The 23,588-nt window shown below is 41.9% G+C and overlaps 1 protein-coding gene across 1 annotated transcript in view; it reads right to left on the bottom strand.

Moving 5' to 3' along the window:
- Positions 1–4,144: 4,144 nt before the first annotated feature.
- colec12 (collectin sub-family member 12) overlaps positions 4,145–23,588 on the bottom strand; it is a gene marked incomplete at its 5' end in the record, with an annotated part of 47,950 nt that continues 28,506 nt past the window's right edge. The window contains 7 exons of the mRNA XM_080725643.1: positions 4,145–4,295; positions 4,964–5,106; positions 5,246–5,355; positions 12,319–12,461; positions 13,923–14,582; positions 18,881–19,924; positions 20,661–20,747. Coding sequence (XP_080581769.1) covers positions 4,276–4,295; positions 4,964–5,106; positions 5,246–5,355; positions 12,319–12,461; positions 13,923–14,582; positions 18,881–19,924; positions 20,661–20,747 — 2,207 coding nt within the window. The 3' untranslated portion in view covers positions 4,145–4,275. The remainder of the gene's footprint in view (positions 4,296–4,963; positions 5,107–5,245; positions 5,356–12,318; positions 12,462–13,922; positions 14,583–18,880; positions 19,925–20,660; positions 20,748–23,588) is intronic.

Genomic DNA, 23,588 nt, shown 5'->3' with positions numbered 1-23,588 from the left:
TAGCAGAATCTGACACAGTCACTCCTTCCAGAGCTGTCAGGCAGACAGACGGCAACATGCTAAGCATTGTGGGTAGACGGAGCGCATCATCATCACCACCACCGACCAGACATGTGCACACATAGACATCAAAGGGGGCTTGAGCCCCTGGCCCCCTGCCCTTTTATCCGTCTGTAAAAAGTGCCCTCTCCAGACCATGAATGCTGTTTTTACTATGGTGATTGGTGAAATAACTGCAAATGCCCCCTTTCCATGAAGGCAGCATTCAGATTTCAGAATGGCCTTGTTCAAACTATCCTGAACTTGAATGCAGCATCTAATGTTGAAAGAATAGCCCTCTCTGCAGGGACGTGCAGAGAATGTTAGAGAGGCAGGGGCTGACATTTCTAAAAGGGCCTTTTGGTGGAAATATTGAAAATAGCAGACCTCCAAGCTCTGTGAGCTTGGACGTCGGCTATTTTCAGTGTGTGATACCACACTAAAACTAAGCATAATCAAGTTTATACTGGAGATGTGGCGTAACGGCATGAATGTCTACTAGGAGAGGGTAATTCTTTCAACATAAGATGATGCATTCAAGTTCAGCCAGGAGAGATTGGACAAGGCAATTCTCTTGAATGCTGCCTTCAGGTATGGCATGGAAAGGGGGCATTTGCATTTCTTTCACCATAGTAAAAACCACAAAACGGCATTCATGGTCTGGACTGGAGAGGGCACTTTTTACAGACAGATAAAAGGGCAGAGGCTCCAGCCCCCTTTGATGTCTATGTGTGCACGCATGCCCGCCTCTGTGTAGAAATCCATGCCATACACTACAGTATTGACTTGATTATATGCTTTAGTTCAGTGTGGTATCAAGCACGGAAAATAGCAGACCTCCAAGCTCACAACGCGTCGCAGATATTTTTAGTCACCAAAAGGCCCTTTTAGAAATGTCAGACCCTGCCTCTCTAACATTCTCTGCACGTACTGTCACCAACACGTCTAGACGTAAGCTCCTGTAGTCAGCAGTGGTGGGAAAAGTACTCACTTTTTTGTTTATTCAAATAAAAGTATCAATATGCATGTAGAAACACTCTGTTACAAGTAGAAGTCCAGAATTCAACATTTTATTTTGAGTAAAAAAAAAAGAAAAGGAACCAGTAACTAAAGTAGGCTACTAGGTCTATAAAGTTTTCAATAATTGTATCAGAGTAAAAGTGTAATATTTGTCTCTAAATAATCTATTTAAAAAAAAAAGTAACTAGTAACTACATTTTTCAAATAATTGTTGTAGAGTAAAAGTATATTTATCTCTGAGGTGTAGTGGAGTAGAAGTAAAAGTATGGGACATTTGAAATACTCCAGTAAAGTAAAAGTACCTCAAAATTGTTCTTAAGTAGCCTACAGTACTTGAGTAAATGTACTTAGTTACTTTACCCTGAGTTTAACCTAAGATAATAATATGATAGAAAGTAAAATGATAAAGCCTACACTGTGACTACGGACGGTAATACTAGTGAAAGAGTTGCCCTTGCTATAGGAAAAAAAACATGTCATCATCAGATGATGGCGATCACGTGACGCTATGATATCTCATCACTATGAGTAACTAACTCTTAGATCAGGGGTCTTCAACAGGGGGTCAGGGACCCCTAGGGGGTCCTCAGAGTTACTACAGGGGGTCCTCCAAATCTTTGTGTGATAGAAACTTGTTTTTTTCTTGCTTTTTTATATTAACCACTTGAACCTTAGCGTCCATATTCTGAGAACTTTAGCCAAAAATAGCAGATCTACAAGCTCACAACGCCTCACGCTGCGAGGCGTTGTGAGCTTGTAGATCTGCTATTTTTGGAGCTATTTTTGGAGCAGACTAAGTACAGAGTGAAAGTTCAAGTTTATTAAGTATTTACGGTTCAAGTGGTTAAATATCTGAAAACCCACATTAACATGAATCCAAAATACACTGATGATTGTGCTGTCAAACATTGAAACTATATGGGGGTTGTGGGGGGTCCCTGCTTCATCTCTCTCTCTCAACTAAGGGGTCCTTGGCCTGAAAACGTTGAAGACCCCTGTCTTAGATGATGATGATGATTAGACAGTTTTTGAGTTCTATCCATAGAGCTAGGTATCAAGGAGACTATGAGTGATCCCCAAGATGAGTTGTGAGCTTGTAGATCTTCTATTTTTTGGCACTGCCCCCACAGAATAGGGATGCTGCATGTGTGAGCTTGTAGATCTGCAATAGTTTGGCACATTTTTCTCTCAGAATGTAGGGACTCTGGGGGTTCAGGAGATTAGCCACTATTTCAAACATAGGCGCGCGGCGTGTGCACACACACGTCTTCATTCACATGGCATCATCATCTGTGAGCTTGTAGATCGGCTATTTCAGCTATTTTTGAAATATAGTGCTTAAAGGAGCTATAGTCAACTTTTTCATTGTAGGGCCGACACTTTGTTTACATCCTAGTCTAGACTAGAATGTAAACAAAGTGTCGGTCTGACAATGGCCAAAATGATTATTTTATCATTATTTTACGCTTTTTGTGGTCATTGCCAGACCCAGGGGGTCGGCCTACATAAGGCTTTGTCGGTCTGTCGGTCTGTCTGTCGGTCGGTCCCTCTTTTCCTCAGTGTGCCTGTGTTTGCCTCTGACTGCTCATCTGCCCCTCCCTTCCCTTGCTCGGCTGATTGCCTTGAGTGCCGTCACCTGTACGGGACCAGCTGAGTTGAGTTGGCTGACGAGCTGCTGAGACTATAAATTCCTGTGTGTTCATGTGTTAGTTCAGTGCTGCAAAACATTTGCCCCACAGCCATACTAGTGAAAACAGCCCATCTACAAGCTCACAAACATTTCCAGCTGCTCAGCCTATAAAATCCTGTGTGTTCATGTGTTAGTTCAGTGCCATACTAGTCAAAACAGCCGATCTACAAGCTCACTACGCTTTGTTGCTGAGACTATAAAATCCTGTGTGTTCATGTGTTAGTTCAGTGCCATACTAGTGAAAACAGCCGATCTACAAGCTCACTACGCTTTGTTGCTGAGACTATAAAATCCTGTGTGTTCATGTGTTAGTTCAGTGCCATACTAGTTTTCATTGCGGGTCTGGCACAACCAGGTGACCTGGTCTAGTTTTTGAATAGAAACACATATATGAAGCTTATTTTTTTATAAAATATTTTCGAAACATTTTTATTTTAGCATCCGTTTTTCAAGAAGAAGTTGACTATAGCTCCTTTAAGTGGTTAAAAGGATCATGCATCTGCAACATTTTCAGAGAAGAGAAATAATAATTGTTGATTACACACACACACCATTTGTTTCCCATTTTATTGTAATAAGTGTTCTGTATTTACTATTTAGTTGGTCCTTGGGGACCTGGTAATTTATCACCAGCTTCATCCTTGAGCCAGATGTCACAACAATCTGAACTCTGTACCATGAGCATGGTAACATCAACTGGTTCACAAAGGTCACTCATATAAACCATTGATTAAAACTATGCAAAAACAAATATATATAAAACTGTAACATCTTTTACATATTGTATTTGAACATAATGAACAAATCACTTTATGGTGGCTATATCACAGACATTACATAATGTTAATGTATGGTTAATATAAGCTTCATAATGGCAGTCAAAAGTAAAAAAAAATGGTGCTCACTTTCAGCATATTTTCTAAAAAAAAAAGGACATTTCAATACTAAAAGATTTGTTTTCAAAGTTTTGGAATTCATTAAATTACTGAAAGAGCTGATCATTTTCTATTATTATTGTGACACTTTATCTAGAGTTTATTTACGATCATGTTGCTGAATACGTATGTGAGCCATTGGGACAAAAGTACCACTTTATAAACATCATTCACAGGTACATGTTTTGTAATTTAAGAAGATAATGAAACTCTATCCCAACCAACACTGTGTCCTTTGAGAAGTATTATTTACACAAACAACTATACATCAAGTGGCTGTACCAACGAATGGTTTATCATAGCCTAATGAATTGACTACATTCTCATATTTCCTTCAGTCCAACTATATCGTATCAGAGCAACGTTGGAGAAGATTCGTGCATTTTCTGTCTTTGCACTGTAGTGACGCAAGTGTCTTTTGAAACAGAGAAACAAAGACCCGCTCTAGTCTCAGTGATGCTAGACCACGCTGCGATGAGTGCTTTATCAGAGTCCTCTAGATTTAGAGCTGCTCCAGAAGTCCTTCATTATTCTAGTATTAGTTCCTCTTCAACTTCTCCCCGAGACCAGTCGTGACGGTAATGATGAATGCTATAATACTGGTACTTTCACTACAGAGAGAGAGATAGGGAGACAGAGACAGAGACAGAGAGTGAGAGGGATACATACATTCAGGGGCGTCACACCAAATTCTGGGCCCTGGGTACAAGGATTCACTGCGGGCCCCCCATGAATGTTAACTATTGAAAAATAGCACATATACAAGCTCACAGCGCGGCACCGAGTGCCGCGCTGTGAGCTTGTAGATCTGCTATTTTTGAAAAATCGTGAAAATAAAGAAACATATGTCAAGGACCCCCAAGATATGTATTTGGCCACGGACCCCGATCTAAAAATATTTAGTTCCAGGGACCCCCATAAGCAAAATTTGAGTTAGAAATGTTCGCTTAAAAAATACATATATTCAAAGACTTTCACACATTTTCACAACTTTTCAAAAATAGCAGATCTACAAGCTCGCAGCGCGGCACCATAGATAAAGTTATTAGGGCCCCTCCACCTTGGGCCCCAGTAACTCAGTCCCGCTTTCCTACCCCTTGTGACGCCCCTGCATACATTATTTACAACTGCATGCGGGTCATACAGAATAAAGACAATTTACATAATCAGATACGGGTATATAGGCGGCTTTATCAAGAAGATGAAGCCAGAATATATCAGCCAGTAGTACAACAATGATGACATCAATAACGATGAAGCTTCCATAGAGGGTACTAACAGTCAGAGGGTCGTTCACAGATGAAACCGATGCGGTCAGTGCAGAAGAAGTCGTTCCAGTTGGCCTCGTGAATGAGACCTGCACAATCCTCTCCCTCCTCGTGGCCATGGGCCCAGTTATCCGGCTGGCCTGGCTTCCATTTACTAAAACAGTAGACCAACAGCGTTGTCTTTAGAAATGACTCGATTGATTCATGGATGCTTAGTTGACCTGAATGATTGATGATTTAATCACTGCTATGGTAATCAGCCATAGCATGTTTAGACAGTCTGATTAACTCACGTGAAGATGGGCAGGGTTCCATCAACCCATTTCCAGACATCCTCTTCCTCCTTGTCTGTCAGGCCCAGCCAGAAGTAACCCTTTCCTTGAATTTGCTTTTTTATCCATTGCTGAGGAAGGAGGAGACATTTATGACGGAAATGAATTAGCAATATTTTCAAATAATAATAATACTAACAACAATAAAAATAAATAAATTATAATTACGACTGTAGGTTGCAGTTTAGTATGTGAACGGTCACAGCTTGACTGTATCTCTGTCTGTCTAACGCCTGACACTGTGGTTCCCCTGATACATCACTGTGACATCACAGGTGATATCACAGGTGACATCACCGTGACACATCACAGGTGACATCACAGTGATGTCAGGTACTCAGAGCAGGGATCTCCATATATGAGCATACAAGGGATTGTATGTATGATGTCAGACGTATGCTGACAGTGACTTATGCTAACAGAATCCCTTTTATGCCCATATATGGAGATCACTGATGTCATCACGAGTCACACTTGCAAATTAATTACATCCTTGTCCATTTTATGCCCATATATGGAGATCCCTGTCCGATGTCATCAATATTAAGCGCATATCTGGGAAGGGTCATATTTGGTAATGCCCATATATGGGCACGTTCTGACATCACATTGTTGACTATCATACTCTGACATCACTGTGACTCAGAGTCTCAGACTCATCAGAAGGGTAGAAATTAGCAATGACATAACATCGGATACCACTTCTACAACCTGCCAGACTACAACCTGCCAGATTCCATATATGACCTGACATCACCTTCACATGCCAAAGCGAAAGTTGATCCCATGCCAAAGAGCTGTCAAGCACCGGGTAACTGGTCCGATATCCATCACTGGCCAGATGGCCAAGACATGGCACGACCTCGCCCTTTAGGGGCGAGGTCGCTTGTCGCCCTGAGGCGTCTTACTAGTAATAATAATTGTATTATTGTTAGTAGTAGTAGTGGTATTAATATAAACCTGATTGATTTCTGATTGTAAAGAAATGAATGTTTCGCCCAACAGGGCTTTCTCAAGTTCAAGTTACAATGATCTGGCCTTTGGACCATTTTATAAGTCCACATCAGTGGGTGTCCTCACTCAATCAGTTCATTACCCAATCGAAATCCACTCCATACAATAATGATTATCAGTTAAAGGGCCATACCTCTGAACAATATAGGTTAAAATATCACACATTACATATCACAAAAAATAAGCAAAATACATACAATACAATATAGGATCTAGATAAGCATGTCAGTCAGGTACAAAATTATTACAGAAATGGTCTAATATCCAAATCCAAGTTCATACCAAAAGGTTTTAATGTTCTAAGTTCATATATCCAGAATGTCTCCCTTTTTAGTAGGAGAGACTCCCAGTCTCCTCCCCTGCGAGGTTTTTCTACTTTCTCCAATCCAATATACCTTAAGGCTGATACATTGTGGCCAGCTTGCATAAAGTGCATAGCCACTGGACTACGTATGTTCTGAGTCCTAATGTCACTTCGGTGTTCAGTAATGCGCGTTTTAAGCGCTCTTGTCGTCATTCCCACATATGCTAATGAACATGGACATTTTAACATGTACACCACATGTGTTGTTTTACATGAAATAATACCTTTAATGTCATATTTCTTTCCTGTTGACGGATGATTAAAGGAATTACATTTGTAAGTAAAATTGCATTGTGTGCAACTACCACATTTATAATTGCCATTCGGGATATCATCCAGGAAAGTTCTGGGTTTAATGGGTGCTAGGTCTGATCTCACCACTAGGGACCTAATGTTAGGAGGTCGTTTATAGACCACCTGTGGTGGGGCTTTAAAGGCATCTTTTAAAACAGGGTCAGTTGTCACAATATGCCAGTGTTTTTTAATTATGTTATTAAACACATCACCCAACGGTGAGTATGTTATAAAACACTGTGGTACTTTTTCCTTAATGGGTTTCACTTTAGGTTGTAGGCATTCCTCCTGGGATATATTATCAAACCGTTCTGATGCCTTATCAATCCACTCTTCAGGGTATCCCCTATTTTGAAAACGTACTTTCATATCCTGTTTTTGTTTTTCATACCTTTCTGTTGAGCCACATATCCGCTTAATTCTATTAAACTGGCTAATAGGTAAGCTTTTCTTAAGTGGTGTTGGGTGGTAACTGTCTCGTCTTAGTAGGGTATTTCTGTCTGTTGGTTTTCGATATAGGTCTGTCGTCAGTGAGTTACCTTCTCTTATGACAGTAATATCCAGAAATTCAATTTTGTCAGTGCTCATATTCAAGGTGAATTTTAATTCACTAGCTTCATTCAAGAAAACATGAAAAGCATTCATTTCCTCAATTGTACCATGAAATATGAGAAATATATCATCCAAAAATCTCCGCCATATTTTTATCTTTTTGAAGAAGGGGTTCTTTTCTGGATTGTAGATCCACTCCTTTTCAAACCATCCCATGAAAAGGTTTGCTAATCCCGGGGCCATGGGGCTGCCCATTGCAACCCCCCGAGATTGGAGGTAGTATTTGTCCTGAAACATAAAGAAATTATGGTATAAGACCAGGGATGCCAAGTCTCTGATATGTGTAGCACTTGGAGATGCGTCTAAATGATGCTGTTGGAGGAAATGCTCCATTGCGTCCAGGCCCGCTTCATGGGGAATATTTGTGTATAAACTTTCCACATCTAAAGTCACCAATAGAGCATTCTCTTCAATCTCCAAGTTTTTAATGGTATTTATAAAGTCTATGGAATCGCGTGTAAAGGACGGCAGTTCCATAGCGCACGGCTTTAGAAAATAATCCACAAACGTGGATATCTTTTCAGTCAATGAACCAATACCAGATACAATGGGGCGGCCCTTTGGATTATTCAGACACTTGTGTATTTTTGGTAGAGTGTAAAATATAGGGATGCAGGGATTTTCCACTTTCATAAACCCACATTCTTTTTTCGTTATCACACCTTGTTCTAAAAGTGTGTCAAGTTTGTCGTGGATTCTAGCTTTGTATTCCATGGTGGGATCTTTAGACAGTCTTTGATATGAGTTTTCATCATTCAATTGTCTCATGCATTCCTTTACATAATCTACTGTATTCTGAATAACAATCGAGCCCCCCTTATCTGCAGAGCGTATCACAATAGTGGAGTCCGATTTAAGAGCGCGTAATGCTTCTCTCTCTGTTGGGCGAAACGTTGTTTGGTTATTAATAAAGAAAAGACGGGTGAGCATTTTAACGTGTGCGGACATTGCCTCTTTTTGTTCATTATAGTTTACTTTTGGATCCGGCACCGTAAAAACGTCTGGGGATGTGCATATCCTTCACCTTTTGCCTATGATTTATTTTTGATATAGCACTCCCACTGCTCCCCGTATAGCTTTAAGCTATTGTACTTTTCTTAAGATGACAACGCCACAGGATTCAACCCAGCAAGAAACGGACCTCGCGGCAACCTTCCAGTTTACAACGGAAGATTACGAACGCATCATGACAAAAGAATCCTTGTTTAATGATGAGACAAGGATCCCGATGGTGAGAAACTCTACTGGAGATATTGAGACCCAGATGAAGAAGATGAAACACTTAATCGAACAAGAAGTGGGTCAATATCTCCACACAATTACGTTGAGTGACTATCTGAGATGTCAGAGAATACCACGGGGGCTTAGAATACAAAAAGAGCCTGCAATTGGGCGAAATAATGACGCCTTTTGTCAGAAATGGTGCGAGATCTTAAACAAGGCCTCGTTCGACCTGATGGCACTATGCATCCGAGAAGAAACTGAGCAACTCATACGTACAAGACAAGAAATAGATAAAGCAAATGAGGAAATAACAAAGGCACTACCAGATAAGAAGAAACTGGCAGACGTTAAACTTGAACTTCAGGAGTATAAAACGAAACTGGAGGAAGAAAAGAAAGAGACCAAACGAAATAAGTTCAAGGGATATAGAAGACTACAATGAACAAAAGATCTACTTTTGGAAAGACGGATATCGAAAAGGAGGTGGAGAGAAACCACGACCAAAACGCGGAAAGCGAAGACAACAACCGAGACAAAAGAATGGTTGGACCTCCGCGTCATCATTGGAATCGGGTGGTGGGAGCCAGTCAGACACAGCGCCTCGCCATTTTTTAGGGAATCCCGGAGAAGGGCTTCCCCAAATGAAAGCGCAGCAACCGCATCATCAGCAGTGGCGCAGCTACCAGCCAACAGCGCCTCAGCGTGGCCGCGGCGGAAATGCAGGAGGGGACAAAAGAAGAAATACACGCTCCCCACACCGCATGCACCGGAGCCAGAAGCAGTACTAAACCTTTCGGACAGGTCAGTGACTGAGACGGAATTATCTGCATTAAGAAGAGGCCTCAGCTTCGTTCCCACTACTTATTGTAACGACTTCCAAGTGATGGTTGATTTTCAAAAATTCTTTCGAACACTAAGACTTAAAGAATTTTATCTACCTAGAACAGATGTGCTAACGCAGGTTGTGGCAGAGCCTGTCACTACTCAAGTGGATATGGATACTGAGGAAAATAAACCCAGTACTCCATTTAGACCCAAGTCAGTATTTATTCCATTTAAGGGCAGAAATGCATCATTGGATACTTACTGTCGTATGGTGGATCAAGATGTCCACCGGGCTTTGAAAAATAAAAAAGAATATAAAACTATGAACAATATGCCCAAAGCAGAGAGAGAAGCATTACGCGCTCTTAAATCGGACTCCACTATTGTGATACGCTCTGCAGATAAGGGGGGCTCGATTGTTATTCAGAATACAGTAGATTATGTAAAGGAATGCATGAGACAATTGAATGATGAAAACTCATATCAAAGACTGTCTAAAGATCCCACCATGGAATACAAAGCTAGAATCCACGACAAACTTGACACACTTTTAGAACAAGGTGTGATAACGAAAAAAGAATGTGGGTTTATGAAAGTGGAAAATCCCTGCATCCCTATATTTTACACTCTACCAAAAATACACAAGTGTCTGAATAATCCAAAGGGCCGCCCCATTGTATCTGGTATTGGTTCATTGACTGAAAAGATATCCACGTTTGTGGATTATTTTCTAAAGCCGTGCGCTATGGAACTGCCGTCCTTTACACGCGATTCCATAGACTTTATAAATACCATTAAAAACTTGGAGATTGAAGAGAATGCTCTATTGGTGACTTTAGATGTGGAAAGTTTATACACAAATATTCCCCATGAAGCGGGCCTGGACGCAATGGAGCATTTCCTCCAACAGCATCATTTAGACGCATCTCCAAGTGCTACACATATCAGAGACTTGGCATCCCTGGTCTTATACCATAATTTCTTTATGTTTCAGGACAAATACTACCTCCAATCTCGGGGGGTTGCAATGGGCAGCCCCATGGCCCCGGGATTAGCAAACCTTTTCATGGGATGGTTTGAAAAGGAGTGGATCTACAATCCAGAAAAGAACCCCTTCTTCAAAAAGATAAAAATATGGCGGAGATTTTTGGATGATATATTTCTCATATTTCATGGTACAATTGAGGAAATGAATGCTTTTCATGTTTTCTTGAATGAAGCTAGTGAATTAAAATTCACCTTGAATATGAGCACTGACAAAATTGAATTTCTGGATATTACTGTCATAAGAGAAGGTAACTCACTGACGACAGACCTATATCGAAAACCAACAGACAGAGATACCCTACTAAGACGAGACAGTTACCACCCAACACCACTTAAGAAAAGCTTACCTATTAGCCAGTTTAATAGAATTAAGCGGATATGTGGCTCAACAGAAAGGTATGAAAAACAAAAACAGGATATGAAAGTACGTTTTCAAAATAGGGGATACCCTGAAGAGTGGATTGATAAGGCATCAGAACGGTTTGATAATATATCCCAGGAGGAATGCCTACAACCTAAAGTGAAACCCATTAAGGAAAAAGTACCACAGTGTTTTATAACATACTCACCGTTGGGTGATGTGTTTAATAACATAATTAAAAAACACTGGCATATTGTGACAACTGACCCTGTTTTAAAAGATGCCTTTAAAGCCCCACCACAGGTGGTCTATAAACGACCTCCTAACATTAGGTCCCTAGTGGTGAGATCAGACCTAGCACCCATTAAACCCAGAACTTTCCTGGATGATATCCCGAATGGCAATTATAAATGTGGTAGTTGCACACAATGCAATTTTACTTACAAATGTAATTCCTTTAATCATCCGTCAACAGGAAAGAAATATGACATTAAAGGTATTATTTCATGTAAAACAACACATGTGGTGTACATGTTAAAATGTCCATGTTCATTAGCATATGTGGGAATGACGACAAGAGCGCTTAAAACGCGCATTACTGAACACCGAAGTGACATTAGGACTCAGAACATACGTAGTCCAGTGGCTATGCACTTTATGCAAGCTGGCCACAATGTATCAGCCTTAAGGTATATTGGATTGGAGAAAGTAGAAAAACCTCGCAGGGGAGGAGACTGGGAGTCTCTCCTACTAAAAAGGGAGACATTCTGGATATATGAACTTAGAACATTAAAACCTTTTGGTATGAACTTGGATTTGGATATTAGACCATTTCTGTAATAATTTTGTACCTGACTGACATGCTTATCTAGATCCTATATTGTATTGTATGTATTTTGCTTATTTTTTGTGATATGTAATGTGTGATATTTTAACCTATATTGTTCAGAGGTATGGCCCTTTAACTGATAATCATTATTGTATGGAGTGGATTTCGATTGGGTAATGAACTGATTGAGTGAGGACACCCACTGATGTGGACTTATAAAATGGTCCAAAGGCCAGATCATTGTAACTTGAACTTGAGAAAGCCCTGTTGGGCGAAACGTTGTTTGGTTATTAATAAAGAAAAGACGGGTGAGCATTTTAACGTGTGCGGACATTGCCTCTTTTTGTTCATTATAGTTTACTTTTGGATCCGGCACCGTAAAAACGTCTGGGGATGTGCATATCCTTCACCTTTTGCCTATGTAAAGAAATGAATGTCATCGTCTCTGGTCCACTTGAATGTACCTGTTCGCCGTTGTTGTTGATAACGAGCATAGAGGATGTCTGGTTGGTACAAAACGCAAAGACCTCATCGAAATTGAGTCTCTGTGCACCTGAGGAGAAGTAGTAGCAGCTGTCTTCAAATCCTCTCCACTGAGGTGGACAACCTATAGAAATGAATTAACAGTGTTATAGTTATCACTGTTGTCGGGTGGAAACCTTGTATATCCAAAAACGTTTGTTTTGTATGTATCATTTTTAAAATGATTTAAACTAGTGAAATTAGTTTAGCAGATCTACAAGCACACAATGCCTCGCGATACGAGGCGTTGTGTGCGTGTAGATCGGCTATTTTCACGAGTTTTGTGCAACAGTCTTGTATGATGAAACACGGATTTACCTTACAAAAAGATTTACAGATTTGAAATTTGGAGATACAAGGTTTCTGCCAGACAGTGACGATATTCTATATATATATATATATATATATATATATATATATATATATATATATATATATATATATATATATATCATTTTTTGTATTATTATTTATTATTATTATTATTTTTCAACCTAGTGCCACAAGGGAAACCAATCCAAACTATACAAATGAATCTGAGATTGAATGAATATGATCCATCCACATTCATGTGTTTTCATGGAATAAAAGTAGACTAAAAGAGTTGGCATTGATTAAAACTAGACTAAAATGTAAACAGTTTGTGTTGACTAAAACTAAACTAAATACTTAAGGTTTTGTTAGACTAAATGCTCGACTTTTAGTAGAGCAAAAATGTCTGATAAAATCAACACTAATTCAATATTCAATATATAAAATAGAGTCACACTCTAATTGTTAACTTGCTATCCTTTGCTGATAAAACCCCCCATCTCCTTTGGAGACTCATGGTTGAAGATTATCTTCTTTATCCTGTTTAGGACATACATTTTATGTCAGTGGCCATGTGGATAAAGCGTCTTCTCTGAGACTGGATCGAGGTCGGGGTTCAATCCCTGGCTGAGTCATACCAAAGACTATAACTATGGTACCCAGTGCCTTTCTGCTTGGCACTCAGCATCAAGGGTTGGATTGGGGTATAAGCAGTGGTGTGTTCTATACTTTCTTTTTAGGGCATACTATAATCTATGATCCGCGGCTATTCGTGTGGCCAGGGCATATATGCCAGTGCATAATGCCTATCAAATACGTTACTTTGAAAGGTTCACAAGGGCAGAAACTATTAATATTTTTACTTCCGACAGCAGACGCTGTATATGTGCGTTACAGGTAGAACACAGCACTGGGTATAAGGCCCTGTAACAGGCCCTGGGTGTATTGTATATCAAGCTGCCTCCCGCTAAAGAACAGGAGACAGGCTCCTGACTTCTGGACCACATGGCTCGGCAACTGTTGGTTCCCAAGTCTACAGTACATACATACTATAAAATCATAGTTTTCTTTCATTTACATTTGTATGTAGTTCACACACACGCGCACGCACGCACGCCACGCACGCCACGCACGCCACGCACGCACGCACGCACGCACGCACGCACGCACGCACGCACGCACGCACGCACGCACGCAAGCACATACACTTTACCCACACATAGTAACTACTCACCAGGCACTGGGGTTGTAGCAACAGGAGGCTGGACCTGTCGAGACACAGAGGCTTGTGGTTCTAGTGGTTTGTTGGGGGTTTGGGGAGGTTTGGGGCGTTGGGGAGGCTGAGCAGCCTGAGGGGGCTGAGTAGACTGGGGAGGCTGAGGTGACTTAGGCGGCTGGGGAGGCGGGGGTAGCTCATGAGACTGGGGGGGCTGAGGGATTTGGGGGGGCTGAGGGATTTGGGGGGGCTGAGGGATTAGTGCAGGGAGCCCTGGCAGTCCTGGGGGACCAGGAGGACCAATGGGTCCAACACCGCCACGGGGTCCCTCCGACCCTGGTGCTCCGGCTGCTCCTCTGGTGCCCTGGGCCCCCTGTGGTCCCTGCGGTCCGGGTTGTCCATCCCTGCCAATGAGCCCTGGAGCACCGGGCTCACCTTTGTCCCCGGGGATCCCAGGTCGGCCTCCCGATCCTCTGGATCCTTTAGGACCAGGGCCACCCCTGGCCCCAGGCCCTCCCTTGGGACCTGCCACCCCTGTCAGTCCTGCAGCACCCTTCTCTCCTCTAAGTCCTGGTACTCCTGGAACGCCTTTGTCCCCCCGGTCACCCTTCAGCCCCTGCTGGCCAACTGGCCCCTGTGTCCCCTTGTCCCCTCTGGCCCCCTTCGGACCAGGTGGACCTGGAACACAATAGCACGACAGTGTCGGATGAGAAATGTCCAGAGTGCTTGGCACAGAGGATTTATAAATATAATCTAGAAAGATGTAATTCTGGGAAATTGTGATTGTGGTTGCCTATTTATTGTCTGGATAGCCAAATTGTCATGACAAGCTTGACCAATCCCCCAGCTAGCACCACTCCCCCGTTGAACTCAATGGACTTACTCTATAATGGTGAGGTCACAGAGAATTCTGCTTCCTGATTGGCTAAAGGCCTATTTAGAAATAAAGAAAGAAAGTTGCACTAGAACTAATAGTGTGTTGCCCCAAGACAACCACACTAATAATGTTCAAACCTATCAACCACTGCTGTGCTCAAATAATGCTGAACTGCAAACTACCTTCCACCGTAATCTGAAGCCCATAGCACATACCGTAGCACTTGCCCTAGCCTTGATGACCATGCAGGCTTATGCAAAGGCGAAGATGTAATTTAGATAGCATGTTATGTAGACAGATGCCAGGTCATTGACCTGGTATCCTATAGTGTGTTTAGCTTCAATGTACAGATTATAGATTTTTTGGGTTATTCTGCTGTTAGACTGATGATAGGTTCTTTCTCGGTTTACCTACGTTTTTAGACGACTATTTCAATGCATTTGATGTACAGTATTACTTGTACCTTGTGCTGTCCTTGCTTATAGTAAATCACTCTGGATTAAGTTAAAGTACATTTTCTTGATCCTAAATTGTAAATTGTATAATGCGTTATTAGCACAAATAGCCTGGCTGAAACCACTGTAAACATGGGCTTCTCATGGTTGTGGTAACGATTCAAATTCAAGTAATAAATGACTGGGTTGAAACGGCATGGAGGATCAAACATGAGATTGATGAGCAGCGCTCCTCTTCAAAAGTTGAACGTTTTTTTCAGTTCACTAAAAAAACGCTGGGCGCTGAGCAGGGGCATAGTTCCGCCGATTTAAAATGATTCCAATACGGAACTAAAACTTCCTATGGTTGGCCGCTAGTTGCGCTGTTTCCCCCCCCGGCCAATCGCAAAAAGAATTGTTCTCCATTGGACCCCATTCATTTTCCCCTTTCGTTTTCTAACCTTAATTAACAGTTTCATAAATACTTTATGGTTCCTATCGCTAGTTAAATATTGCCTTTCAATCACCATCATACTGTATGCATTTTGTGAAAATACGGTCCCATTTATGTTAACATTGATGATAAAGTTGCGGGGGGCGTGGCCATTCTGGCCAACTAAGCTGATACCAGCCGGATGTGTTCTTCTTCGTGTGCTGTATTTCGGGAGGCTCCGACCACATTCTCCCAAGTATCCTTGCGGTTGCACGTGACCGTTGGCAGCCAATAGCATCCTCTGGTGCCTTTACAATCTATGATAGCGACACCCATGCCAAGGACCCAAAATGTGTCATTTGCGCTGCATAGAAACCAATGGCTTCACTTTGTCCATATATTTTTTACAGTCTATGGTGCTGAGAGTGCCAGCGTCTTTACCATAGAAATGCTTGACAGAAAGTTGCATTGGCAGCTCAAGCTTTCAGTGGACACGGCCCCTTAAACATGTACCACTATAAAGGTGCTTAGACACTGTGAAGAGAATTTACACATCAGTGAAATGAACACTGAGGATTTTACTGACTGAGCTTCAAACTCTAGAATGTGCATTACATGATTATGATTCTTAAAGGAGTAGTTCACCCCCAAAATGACTTTTTTTCTATTGATTACTCATGCCATGGAGAGTAGAGTTCAATAATATTTTTTGGTTTTTGTCACATTCCTAAGACAAAAATTTGATTTGAGTAAATTTACCCCCATTGATTCCGGATGGTGACCCGTTTCGAAACGGGTCACCATCCAGAATGAATGGGGGTAAATTTATTGTTATCACATTTTTGTCTTAGGAATGTTACAAAAAACAAAAAATATTATTGAACTCTACTCTCCATGGCATGAGTAATCAATAGAAAAAAATCACACCCGTGTGAAGTGGAGCTGTGTGTGTGTGTGTGTGTGTGTGTGTGTGTGTGTGTGTGTGTGTGTGTGTGTGTGTGTGTGTGTGTGTGTGTGTGTGTGTGTGTGTGTGTGTGGATCATGTGTACCGATTTTTGTGACATTTGAAGAAAATATGTAGGAAAAGGAGCAAAAAGTGTGTTTTGGAGAAAATTCAAGATGGCGGAAAATCTATCATGGCGCAAATGGGCGTGGCCTATATGGGGAGATGCGTCATGACCCAAGGAATCCAGGGAAAAAATATTTTTAATTTTCCGACCTACGGTTCAAGAGTTACAGGCCAAAACGTAAAGTGGGGTGTTATGGCGCCACCATGCGGCCAAATTACACAATTATTTTTTATTTAATCCTTGAAATCATTATGAACCTCCTCTCCAAGTCTTGAAACTCTAGCCCCTATGGTTTGCGAGAGACAAATAATTGAATGTGAGTTTTTGCGATTCCCATTATAAGTCAATGGGGAAAATTAATTCACAAATAAATTAATATCAATTAAACTATAGAACCTTTCTCTTAGAAAAGTAATAGCCCACGATTCCCGAGTAAGCCGGTCGATTTGACATATGGCGCGAGTGTGTGGTGGCAAAACTGTGGGACTAGTGGCGTGCCGAAGTTTAGGAAGTTCAGGCTACATACACACAGACAGACACACACACACACACACACACACACACACACACAGACCCACACAGCCACGTATAGGGAGCCTGTGTTTCACACAGCTCCAAAAAGTCAATTTGGGGGTGAACTACTCCTTTAAAAGAGTAAATAAACCAATGACTTAATCAGAGGTGGAAAGAGTAACAGGAAATCCTAATCAAGTACAGAAGTGGTGTTATTTACTTAAATATTACTCAAGTAGATGTAAGATTAGTTGAGATGTAAAAAGCTAAATTTAAGAAATAGAAATAAAAAAGCTATTTTGAAGACTACTGAGTAACACTACTGTAAGTAGTTACATATGGTTACCATGAAAGAGCCAGTGAGAAGCCATTGCAAAACCAATCCCTCTGCAGTAATGCTCTGTAATGATCTTTTCTTCATTTAAAAAAAAACTTTCTCAATGATTGCCATACAATGGAAAAGAAATTACATACGGTGTAGGCTCTGTAAATCTTGCCCTTCCAAAAGGAGTAATACTTCAACAAAAATCTGCTTAAGTGAAAGTAAGAATTACTGATTTTAGAAACTGCAAATGTGTGGGAAAAGTAACAAGAGTACTTGTAATCAGTTGATTCCCACCTGTGTTCAACATGTTCCGGTTACCCCAAAGCTGCCTACCCGTAATTGCCGGACTATAAGCCACGGCTTTTTTCCCGTGTTTTGAACCCTGCGGCTTATACAACGGTGCGGCTTATATAGAGATTTTTACAGCTAACGGCCAGTTAGTTAGTTTCACAATGGTCTTTAACAAGGATTTATATATAGATTTTTACAGCTAACGGCCACCAGGGGCGCTCTAGCAGGAAGCAGCAAGGAAACCTGCGGCTTATAGTCAGGTGCGGCTTATATATGTAAACATTAGTTTTTTGTTCTAAATTTAGCTGGTGCGGCTTGTATTCAGGTGCGGCTTATAGTCCAGCAATTACGGTATACTGTTATGTGTATACGGTCTCTTTTAGTCAGAGCGTTTCAGGCAAAATCGTGCACTTTATGATAGAAGCATGAAATTTGGCACACAGTTAGAACATGCCATATGGAACATTTTTGGCTATAGGGCCATCGCAGATTTGTCTTGGGAAACTTGTGGGAGCCAATCAAAGTTGGGCTCTCATAGACTTTACTATACAGTACAATAATACAAAAAAATAAATATGCTTTAAGTAGCATGTAAGGGGTCAAACTAGGTGTTAAGTATTGGTTTTGCATGAAAAAACATTCCTTTCCGAGAAACGGCCGCCACAAAACTGTGAAAATTGATGACTCATCACTAAACCATAGTTTTATGGGGTCCGTTTTTAGCCCAAGGAATGTTTTTCCTGCAAAACAAATGCTTGCATTGGATTCAGAATCCCGAAAAACACCTAGTTTGACCCCTCACTTGCTACTTAAAGCATATTTATGTTTTGTATTATTTTACTCTGTAGTAAAGTCTATGAGAGCCCAACTTTGATTGGCTCCCACAAGTTTCCCAAGACAAATCTGCGATGGCCCTATAGCCAAAAATGTTCCATATGGCATGTTCGAACTGTGTGCCAAATTTCATGCTTCTATCATAAAGTGTACGATTCCACCCTATTCCTGCCCGAAACGCCTGGACTATTTCTCTTACCTTGCAGGATGGTGAAGTTGGTTATCAGCTGCGAGTGCTTGCTGTCTACCAGCTTCATCTCCTCCATGACCACCGACAGGCTGCTGACTTCTTTGTCCAGGCGAGCTGTCAGCTCGTCCTGCTGGGTGCGCAGCTCGTTGCTGTCGGACCGGGTTTCGGCCACGCTGTTGTTCAGCCCCACGATCAGCTCAGTGTGCTGTATCACTGTCTCGGCGCAGGACCTCAGGCCGTTCAGGTCTGAGCTGATGGCACCCAGCAGCTGCGTGGCGAAGCTCACATTTCCGGTCACGCGGTCCATGTCTCCCTCGTGTCTGTCTAGTCGTGTTTCCAGCTCGTCAAACCTGGCCGAGGTGGTGTTGTCATGGTCTCGCTGGCGGTCCATCAGTTCATGCATGCTCTGGTCATGTGATTCAGTGGCAGTTGAGATGTTTTGGATCTGGATGGCCAGCGCACTGAGCTGAGAACCCATGTCGTCAAGGGCGTCGCCATTGGACTTGGCCAGTACCGTGTTGTTGGCTGCCAGCACTTGGAGGTTCTGGACCTTCTCCTTTAACCAGTCCGCATCCGCCCGGTTCTGCCTGGCAGTCTGCTGCAGGCCTTGGTAATCATTCTTCAGCTTCTGCACAGCCTGGCCTGTGTCCTCCACTGTCCTTTGCAGGGAGCTGAGGATGTTGCGCTGCTGGGCCTGGGAGATGTTCAGAGCATTGATGCCGACCAGTGCCTGACCTTGCTCTTTGGTCTGGCCCTGAAGCTCCGACTGGAGTCGCGCTGTGTCCGTTTGGAGGTTGTCTATGACACTACTGTACGAGGCCAGTGTCCGGTTGACCCCGCGCAGCGAGGCGGCGTTGCCATCCAGGACACTCTGCAAAGAAACGTGTCCATTCTGCACATCTTCCCCGGTTACCTGAAGGTCTTCCAGCATGGCCCGGTTGCTGGTTGCTCTCATGGCAATGTCTTTGAGTTGGTCCTGTAGCGTCTGCAGGTCTGTCTTGAACGTGTGGAACTCACTGGTAGCATTGTCTGACTTCTCCCCAGTCTGATCGTCTGGTAGGATGATGATACAAAGAACAACACACATACACGTTGGTTATCCATAGAAAAGTCACACAATATATTTTTTTAACAAAATTTGTCCACTGCATTTACCCATCTTAACTATTACGAGCACTGGGCATTATTAATACAGCCCCCGGGGAGGAGTTAGGAGACACTTGGACACATAGACTGGGTAGGGCTGTGACAATTATAACATAATCGTCTAATCGCAAATATTTGACATAATCGCAAATATTTTGTCATAATCGTCATAATCGTGAATGTTGAAAAATGTTCATACATTCACAAACATTTTCAGAAATAGTGGAAATAGCAGATCTACAAGCTCGGCTATTTCCACTATCAATGTTATTTTTTAAGTAGAAAGTTGTCAAATATGTCAGTAATTTCTTTGTATATTTAGGTTATGTGTAATATCTGCCATGTGCAACTTCAAAGCCTAAAAGCCCAACAGAAATGTAATTATCAACGACAAATACACAATTAAATCGTTAATCGCAATTATTTGAGTGACAATTAATCGTTATGTAAAATGTCATAATCGTGACAGCCCTAAGACTGGGCGGACCGAGGGTGACCCGGGGATCTTCCGACTCCCAGACAGCCTCTCTAGACATGCAGCTATGGCTGCCCCAAGCACAAATACTATTAAGAAAATGTTTACCAGCCAACCATGAAATAAAAACTAACATTGAAAACTAGTCTGCTGCAAAAGAGAACTTACGTAGTTTGGTTAGACCTGTCTCCACCTCATTTATCTTGCCTCCGTAGTTCTGCATGCCCTCCGTAACATTGTCCATTCTCTGCACCACTAAGAAAGATTAGGGGAAAAAAGGTGAGAGGTGTTTGTTGGTAAACTAATAGCAAAGCTACAATGTAAAAGAAGATCTCCAGAGACAATGTGACTATGGAATAGTCATTGTTGATAAATGATGGTTTCAGCATTCCTTTCACATTTGTCAGGTGCTAAGGGCACAGATGTAAACTCACTGTTAAAACTCTAAGACACAAACAGGAAATGCATTTCCTCTGGAATGTGGCTTGTTATTGACCATGAGTTTCAGTGGTGTGCCTATGGGGGTTCTCTTACTACTCTATACTGCACAGTATGTTATGGTATTTGCGGCACAGTGCACTAGCAGTTCCTCTGTCTGTCCATTACATACCGGTATGTTTGCTTGTCCATTAGTGTATTGATCTTTACTTGATTCGTGCAAATCATGATTAAACATGATGAGTGGAATCAGAGAGGTGGGTTGGGACAAGCATGAATGAATGAATGTCTTTATTGCAGATTCATGATACATACAACAATAAACATGAATTCAAAAACAGTCCAAATGAGCTTGTTAGACAGGGCATTTGTGACAGTTATAAATACAGGCTCTTAAGCCAATGCCTTCTAAGGCTAGAGGAATATCTAGTGCAGCTCTTCACATGGTTACTTATACTGACAATGATGCTATTCACAAACTCATCCAAGCAGCACATGAATCTATGCATTAAGTTCTGAAGAACTGCTAGAAAAGTATTGTATTGTATTGACTCACCAAGGTACAATATTGCATCTTTCCCAATTATTTTCAACAAAACTTTCATTTCAGCCTTTTCCAATACCCTCAGCCCAGCCTCACACAGACTGATGTATAATCTCGGCAGCAAGTAGAGAACATCTGTTGATTTTGAACACTGGAGGGTGCTGGTGTTCATTCTGAAAAACCCCAGGTCCAAAGAATAATACCAGATCAGACTTTTCCTAAGCTGCTTGTAACATTGTAACTGTGTCACTTCCAGCAGTATTCATCTAAATTCACTTACTCAACAAACAAATCATGCATCAAGCAGCAGGTATTTGTGTGTCACACTGAAACCTCGCCCAAACAAACTGACACAAATCCTTATTTTTCAGTCCTTGCAACTGCATTGAGTGTCCGACTCCTCTTCAAAGTTGATATCGTTTTATCTGTATGGGGCTGACTAAAAGTAACAAAAAAAAAAAAAAGAGAAAAACATTGCTGTTATCATTCCAGACGCAGCAAACATGTTCTTGGGACAAACAAAAACACACAGCCAGGGTCTGTTTAAGTCAGGGCTGTTAGTCAACAGCGGGACACTGTGCATGGGAGGTCAACTGGTGTCCACTCTCCTCTGGATGCCCTCACTAGGGATGGGACGATGTGAACATTTCATATCACGATTATTGTGACCAAAGAAATCGTGATTTACGATATTATCGCGATAATCGGAATCCATTATCCTGGGGCGGAGGAACATGTGCCAAAAAATAGCAGATCTACAAGCTCACAACGCGTCACGACGAGACACGTTGTGAGCTTGTAGATCGGCAATTTTTTTGGCAAAGACAGTAGAGTGAAAAAAGATTGTATCAAGTCTACGTATATTATTAGTTTAAGTGGTACCGGATATGCAGCTAGGCAAATAAAAGGTGAATTGATCCCAGTGCATGACAGAGGAAGATATTACGATAAATTCAATCTCCACGATACGATTATCGTGAGTGTTTTTTTATCGCGATAAACGATAATATTGGGTATTGTCCCATCCCTAGCCCTCACTCCTTCCTTCATCGGTACCCTCTGCACAAATATACTCCCTCACATACTCTTCTCTCTCGTTCTCCTTCACCCACCATCGCTCACATGAATCTCCCCCCTCTCTCCATCAATGTCACATTCCTTCTCCTGTTTTCCCTCTTACCATCAACCCCCTACTCTTATACCCCCCACCACCCCCACGCGTGCACCGCACGCACACACATGCAACGCATAGTAAGCTTTCATTATCCCCAAGAACAGAGAGAATGAGCTTCTACAGCATAATTGGAATGTGATTAAGAACCGTGTCAGAGACAAGTGGAGACAGCAGGTAAAACAAAAGAAGACCGCGGTGAGTGACCAAAGGGGAAGTGGGACCTCATGCCAACCACTGTCAAACAGCTGTATGAGCGTTGGAGGTTGTAGTAGTGTGTGCTGATAGAGAGACACAGTGCACGCAGTCGCAGACTACTGTACAGAGCAGTGTGAGGGATTTGAAAGACAAGGCACAGAGCCCAGTCTGTGGTGATTTAATGCAAACACAAACTATTTTGGACACTTGCGGCCATTTGTGAGTCAACCTGTGGTTCATGAGACAACAAATTGCTACCAAGCCATAAAATCTCCTCTGAGGTTGTTAAGCAAGGGTGGTCGCTGCGTGGTCATCTGGGAGACATTAGACTCAAACCATCAAAATCACATGGGCTCCACGCTAGCCAAGAGCATCATGTGCTCGACAGTTGCCCCAAAGTCCGAACCCACAACAGTACCAACGATACTGACATTGCTGACGCAACATGACGTGTTGCGCATTTGGATGAGTTTCATGTCTTCACGCTTTACTTGTGGCCATAACATGGAACGTGGTTCCTCTCCATTGTAGCATAATTTATTATGATCTGTTTAGAGATGTTTAAGCTGGGCTGATGCTGGGAATACATTCCACGGTGATGGCCACGGAGATAGCATTTGGAATGGCTTCCTGTTTCAGTGGAACGCTGCCGCCATGTGTCAAACAACTTGAATTAAGACTGATCAGAAACAGTATGAATTTTGCAAGAAGGATAATGTTGTATAAGAAATGTGTTGTCAGGTCT

Source organism: Nannobrachium achirus (assembly GCF_963921795.1).
Source record: "Nannobrachium achirus genome assembly, chromosome: 5".
NCBI lineage: Eukaryota > Metazoa > Chordata > Actinopteri > Myctophiformes > Myctophidae > Nannobrachium > Nannobrachium achirus.
This window is presented reverse-complemented; position numbering and strand designations above follow the sequence as displayed.